Raw genomic sequence first — 7,544 nt, forward strand, 5'->3', positions numbered from 1 at the left:
TAATCCATATGCGTATTTATTGACTACATAAGCGTGAAAATAAAACAAAGAAACTGACGCGTTTCGGCAAGAGCCTTAGTCGTAGCACGTGTAGTGCATTATAGTTTTAAAAAATTCTCCTGGGAAAATGTGCACAAAAATTTGAAGGGACCACAAACCTTGGACCGCAAGATTTACCTCTAGTAGTGGCCAACTGCAACTTCATCTGTATTGAACAGTTCTTCTTTGACACACTCATTATATGCATACATAATTATTGATTCATTCTTACTAGGACACTGTGCTCTGAGCAGACATTTATGATATTCATTCTATTTCAGGAAAAAAAAAACTTTTGTCCAGAAATTTCAGCCTGGGTGATAGCTTCTTCTATTAGATCAATTGACCTTGGAATAACCATAAATATACAAAGGTTTTCTAATCCAGTTGTAATTGGCTGAATCAGCCAAGGACCTTTACTGCTGAACAGGAACTAACTTAAATTTCATAGTATACTTGTATGTCCATGGCAAATTCTCTTTTTTTCTAATACCGACCACAAGCAATCTTTTCATTACTGGACCAACAGTTTCTTTAACAGGCATCTTGCCAGAAGAAAACAGGTTTTTACTGAGGAAATGAAACAAAATAACATACTTCCTATCTGAGCAAGCATTGGAAATATACAGTGCCACACCTGCAGTATAGTTCCGTGCATTAAGGAAGAGACAAGGTTTATGAACCATAGTCTTGTAAGTTTTAGTCCACAGAACAGTTTCAGGCATAATATAGAATTGTTTATTCTTAATTCCAACTGTTGGATATCTTTCACAGATGCATATATCCAGGTCAACAGAAGGGTCTGCACATGACTGGTATATACTGAAAGGTGTCAGTCGGTGGTAACCTAAGAAAAGTATTCCCTCTCTCTGGGTTGTAGAATCAAAAAACATAGTCACTGAAAACCTATCCTCTTCATACTGTGCCCTATACGAGGATCTCACATAAATGTCCAATATAATCATGGCACCACCAATTCCATTGTCCGTGCTGATTTTTACATCGCTAAATCTGGTGGCAACAAGTGCTAGACACGACCCTTTGTTGTCCTTCTGCTGTTCAGCAATGCGTTTGTTAATACAGTTTAAAGCAAACTCAGCAAATAAAGCATAATAGGAGGAGTTTCTCTCTGTTCTGTAGGAGCCCTGGCAGATACACAGGTTTGGGTGCAATCTCGGTATGTCACTGCATTTTCTAAATGGAGATACTGGGCTCAAAAGTCCATCATTGTTAAAACTGTACTTTGAAAGATTTAGATGTAACTTTTTTATATTAGGAAGGAGTCCCTTTAAGGTATAATGTACATCTATGAGGCTTACTAATCTCCTCTGGTTTATATGCAATGCCTTCATTTTTGTATCTCTGAGGATTTTGGATGCAAAGTCCGGAACAATCATAAACAGGGACGGGTGAAAGATTTCCACATAAGATTCAGGTGACGCTGAAAGAAAACGACCGTATGTACTACCATGATCTGAAAGAATAAAGGATACAGTATTTGCTTGACGTGCAAGAAAAGAGACATATTTAGCTAAGTCTTCATCCATTTGTTTTATTCTGATGCCTGTATCCTCGTGGGCTGTGTCCAGCATCATAAAAGTAAAAATAGGCCTGTTTAATCTGGCAAAATGATTTATGAAATACTTTACATACTGAAGAAGATAGGTGTGCTGATGAATACCATTGTAGCAGACAGATTTTGGACCGTGGAAGTTGTTTTTCACTTTGTTCTCCTTAAGAATTAAACAGCTACTATATGTAACATCCACCCGGTCAATCCCAGCCCTATAGAGAGCTTCATTAAACAGCTTTACTCTCTCTGGGTAGGGTGCACTCAAATTCATGGCTCCCTGTTCTTTAACAAGGCCCCATTTAAAAAGCCAACACAAGTCCTCCACGTACAGCGTCTCATAGCCGTAAGCTTTAAAATGTCCAAGGGTTTCATTTAAATTTACATTCTTATAAGGCATGCTGAAAGCCTCAGACAACGTTTCAAAATGTTTGATACCTTCAAAAAGTGCTTGTAAGGATTCCAGCGTTCGGCTCTTTATTCCTTGAAAGAGTTCAAAATCAAACACACGTCCTGCTTTGAAAAACTTTTCATTCAGGTTTCTAAACTCTTGTATAGTTTTTGGCAATGATCTATAGAAATGGTGTCTGGAGAGAGAATCCAGTAACAAAATATTAACATTTAATAGCACCCTTTTGCTGTGAATTGTCCTCATTTGTTTACTGCTGGCATGCAGTACAGGTGGTAAGATAAGAAGCTGCGATACATATCTTCCAGCATTGGTTACACATTGAATTATACAATACCCATTATTTGGATAATGAGTATTGTAATCTGTAAGCAGCTCCAGATTGATGAATATTTCAAGTTCTTCCGTAGAGTTTAGTCTGTGCCATCTGTACTTTCCTAGGTCAGGCATGTATAATCCAATGGCTATGTATGAGAAGCTTTTGCAGATATCATGATGACAAAACACATGGTTTTCCTTTGGATTTGAGACCTAAGCAGATTTGTTTAAAATAAAAGTAAACAAAATAAAGTGAATATATATGATTCAAGAAATGTTGTCCTATAAAATTTGTATATTCAACTACTCATGCATTCAGCTAGATTCACGTACAGCCGCCTATCTTTAGGTCGGCATAGCGCATCCCATTTGCACTACGCCGACGTTACATAGTGAGGCAAGTACTGTATTCACAAAGCACTTGCCTCCTAAGTTTCGTCGGCGTAGCGCAAATGGCCCGGCGTAACCACGCCTAATTCAAAATAGGCAGGTTGTATGGTAATGAATTCACGATTCATTACCATAACGTCGCAAATACTCCTTGCTTTCGACGTGAATGTAACCTACGCCCAGCCCCATTCTGAATCGGCTTACGCAAACGATGTAAATGACGTGAAATTCGACGGCTGTCCGACGTCCATACTGCGCCATCTTTTTGGTGGTTTATCTTTACGTCTGAAAACACCTTACGTAAACGGCGTATCTTACATGCGACGGGCGAGCGTACGTTCGTGAATAGGCGTATCTACGTCATTTACATATTCTCAGCGTTAATCGACGTGCACGCCCCTAGCGGCCAGCGTAAATATGCAACTAAGATACGATGGTGCAGGAGACTTACGCCGGTCGTATCTTAGCAACATTTAAGTATCTCAATGCGAGCATACGCTAAAAGATACGACGGCGCGGATTCGGACTTACGACAGCGTATCTACTGATACGCCCGTCGTAAGTCTTTAAGAATCTAGCCCATAATATGCATTTTATCAAGTGCAAACTAGTCTTTCAATGTACTAAAAGAGAGGGGATAGAATGTGAGTGGAAAATAAGCAGCAACTGTCAAATTGGCATCAATAAGTATACTTAGAGCCGGTTCACACTGGGGCGACCTGGGATCCGACTTCAAGTCGCCCCAAGTCGCGCGGTCGAGAAAACGAATGGAAGTGAATAGGAGCCGTCCTAATGTACACTACTGAAGTGGCTCCGACTAATATCCGATTAATATGTGTGTAGCAGGTACTTCTCCAGACTGATCTAATCTATTAGGGGACAGCTGTCTGCTGCAACAGCGGGGGCTTTTTCACCCCCCCCTTTCTCTCTTCACACACAGACACTCAGTACTGCTGTTTGGAAACTCCCTATTGGAGGTTGTCTGTAAACTCCCTTTTGAAAGAGCCTGAGCCATTCATGAGACAGCAGCAAAGGACTGTGGGAGAGGAGATAAAAAAACAGAGGAACTAGGCCAGAGCCTCTTTTTGCCTGCACCCCATTAGGAGAGCATCTGCACTCTATGTGTGTGTGGAATCGCGGCCTACCAAGGGGCACACAGCCTGCAACTCCAACCCAGAGGAACAGTTGGTTAATGCAGCTCCAGCCCAGAGGAACAGATTGTTCATGCAGCTCCAGCCCAGAGGAACAGACTGTCCATGCTAAAGAAGGACACCCTGCAACAGCTCAATCACTGAATGCCACTGCGACACACCTGCATCTAAGATCGATCGATCGCTCAGGGGAGGACCGCTGACTGTGTACCGGATTTGGTGAGGGGGCTTTGCCCGGAAACCTTTTAATGCTTTTCATAGAATACCACATCCAGGTATTGTCCACAGAGCTCCTACATTGCCAGTGAAGATAATAAAACGCAAAAGCTTTGCCTCCAGGACATTACCACGGTTGCTCTAAAAGGGGACACACCACGGGTATTGATATAATTTCACTGGGTGGGTACTGGAGGTATCGTAGGCCGGCCTGGGGTTCCCCTTTAGCCACAGCATCCCACACACACACCAAAAGTTATTGGGGAGTCTATTTAATCTGTACAGTACATATTGTTACCTATTGCTTTTGTTGTTTGCATAGTGTTTCTGACTGTTTTCTTTAAACTGCTTTAACCAAGTCCTGGGTACTTACACAGGTCCTGGCTGACTATTGTTAACCTGAATTTTACTTTTCTTCAAGTAAACTACAAGAAGAACTGTGTTGTGTATTCCTGCTGAGTTATTTCATTAATCACATTGCTAGGTGTGCCAGAGGGGCAGTTCATTGGGGTTGAAAGGCAGAGTACCGGACTGAACAAACAAAAGCAGCTCCCTCGGGGGTTTGCTACACGTGTTATGTCACAGATTAATGAATTTTGCATTGGTATAGCCTATTAATTTGAATGCAAATGCACCAAAATGTACTGAAGGGTGCATGCACCATTGTTAGCAATGCAGCACACTATAATGCACATTAAAGCAGGGGGTTCCGCTGGTTTTCGTTTTTTTTTTTTAAATCCCTCGGACGCTCTTACCTTTCTAAAACAGCCACTCGTGTGTCCCACTATTATAGCTGCCCGCATTGTGTTTGGCCTGTAAACGATAGTTTATAAAATTCCTCGATGGACGTTTCCATCTTCAGTGTGGGCACTCTGAAGCCCAGCAGGATGTGTTTTCCCGGGATGAGGTGAATGCTGACTACGTATTCGTAGCCGCCCATGTCACATGACCCGCTTGCCAAGTCACATGACCCGCTTGCCGAGTCACGTGACCCGCGAGATATCGCGGGATTACAGCACAGCGCGTCTCCTGGGATTCTCATGACTCACTCCCAGGAGACATAGCGCTGGTCGGGGAAAAATTCGATACACGCCCACTCCCGCGGGGAATAGTGATTGACAGGACAGAAACTGCTGGATTACAAAGGTAAAGATCGCAATAAATAAAATAAAAAAACGGATTAAGTATTGTCGATGGCTAGTGGTTTAATTCAGCCAAGTCAAAATTTAGGGTGAACCTACGCTTTAATGCATTACTGTGGGTTGTGGTGCACTGCAACAGAGGTGCATTGGGAAGGTGCATCAGGTTGCAATTCAGAAACAAGGCACCACAGATCACAAGCATTACTGTGATGCAACAGTAATAATTCAGCCGAAAAGTGACTTTTAAAATTACATTAACGTGTTAGGGAATATAGGAAGCCACAAATCACAGGCACTTATTATATACATCATATATTAAAGTAGATACAAACCCAAACATTTACAAGAGCAAACCTGTCTAACCCCGGACTATGTTTAAATTAGAGACAGGGCAACTGTGACCATTCTTGCAAGCAGCCATTGCTAGTAAAATGAAAGCATGTAGATGAATTCTGGCAAATAATGTAAATAATGGAAATTATTTCTAACTTTACCTGACAAATAATGTGAGTTTTCATTAGACGACAGGATCCAGGAGCAAACTCTACCCTCTTGCAGGAAACCTCATCAGATGTGTTTTCAGCTGGCATCAGGTGGAAGACTGGGCACAAATCGTCTATTGTTATGTTAACTTCATTCTCCACAGTACTGTATTTATTGTTTAGATTTAGAACTTGTGAGATCTAAAGCAAGAAAAAAACAGAAAAACGAATCTGTGTGATATAGACATGGCAGACATGTTATAAACCATTACAAATATTTGGGGCAAACAGCAAAAATTGTTGTGGGGAGGGACACAGAGGCAAAACTGTCTATACCAACCCTCAATCCTTAGTGCAGTTGTGCTACCTCCCCAACACTGCAGCTGTAACACAGAAAGCAGCAGACAAGATGTTTCATAACTGGATAGGCAAAGCCTGATGAGCATTCAGAGGTACTAGTTCCCTCATAGGTCCACTTCCCTTGTGATTGACATCAGGCAGTGGACAGCCCAATAACAAAACACTAAGGGGTAGATCCTCGTACAACGGCGCATTAATGCGCTGGGTGTAGCGTATCTAAGATACACTACACCGCTGTAACTTACTTTGTTTTGCTTTGAATCCTCAACGAATTTGCGCCGTAAGTTACGGCGGCGTATTGTATCTCTTCCTTTTGTTGATCTGCCCCTAAAGCACTTGGGGGCAAATCCACAAAAGAGATACTCCGGCGTAAGCCGTCGTATCTCTGGTTCTAACTTTGGAACTGATCCTCAGAAGCAGTTTTCCTAAGTTAGGCAGAAGATCCGACATCTGTAAGGGACTTACACTGCCGGATCTTAGGATGCAGTACCGCATCCGCCACTGGGGGCATTTCGAGTCGAAATGCCTCTGTTAGTATGCAAATTAGCACTTAGGGCGATCCTCAAAGCTTTTGTACCTAGTTTTTTCGCCGTAAGTGTTAGTTTGCCTGGTGTAAAACTAGGGCTGCTTTTACAAGGTGTAAAGTTAGTCACACCTTGTAAAGGCCCATTCAAGCGACGGCATTTGGTATGCATTCCCGAGGGAGAACTCCATGCCAATTTTCAATGAAAAAAACGGCATGGGTTCCCCCTCAGGAGCATACCAGGCCCTTAGGTCTGTTATGGGTTGTAAGGAGACCCCCCTCCGCCGCAAAATTGACGTAGGGGGTCCCCCTACAATCCATACCAGACCCGTATCCAAAGCACGCTACCCGGCCAGCCAGGAAGGGAGTGGGGACGAGCGAGCGCCCCCCCTCCTGAGCCGTGCCAGGCCGCATGCCCTCAACATGGGGGGGTTGGGTGCTCTGGGGCAGGGGGGCGCACTGCGGGCCCCCCCACCCCAGAGCACCCTGTCCCCATGTTGATGAGGACAGGACCTCTTCCCGACAACCCTTGCCATTGGTTGTCGGGGTCTGCGGGCGGAGGCTTATCGGAATCTGGGAGTCCCCTTTAATAAGGGGGCCCCCAGATACCGGCCCCCCACCCTAAGTGAATGGATATGGGGTACATCGTACCCCTATCCATTCACCTGTAGGCAAAAAGTAAAAGTTAATAAACACACAACACAAGGCTTTTTAAAATATTTTATTATTCTGCTCCGGACGCCCCCCCTGTCTTCGTTATTAGCTCAATTACCAGGGGGGGCTTCTTCTTCCACTCTCCGGGGGTCTTCTCCGCTCTCCGGGGGTGTTCCGCTCTCCGGGGGGGGCTTCTCCGGACTCCGGGGGGCTTCTTCCATCTTCTCCCCTCTTCCGCTCTTGACTCGGCGAACCCCGGTTCTTCTGCAGCTCTCCGGTGCCTTCTTCTT

At 43.8% G+C, this 7,544-nt stretch overlaps 1 protein-coding gene across 1 annotated transcript; it reads right to left on the reverse strand.

Moving 5' to 3' along the window:
- Positions 1–5,741, reverse strand: LOC120926941. Its single transcript, XM_040337274.1, has 2 exons — positions 5,730–5,741; positions 1–2,549 (listed from the first exon to the last, which is right to left on the reverse strand). Exon 2 carries the CDS (start codon positions 2,466–2,468, stop codon positions 456–458), a length of 2,013 nt encoding a protein of 670 aa, XP_040193208.1. The 5' UTR covers positions 2,469–2,549; positions 5,730–5,741; the 3' UTR covers positions 1–455.
- Positions 5,742–7,544: the final 1,803 nt, after the last annotated feature.

The sequence above is a fragment of the Rana temporaria genome, chromosome 2 (genome assembly GCF_905171775.1).
Source record: "Rana temporaria chromosome 2, aRanTem1.1, whole genome shotgun sequence".
NCBI lineage: Eukaryota > Metazoa > Chordata > Amphibia > Anura > Ranidae > Rana > Rana temporaria.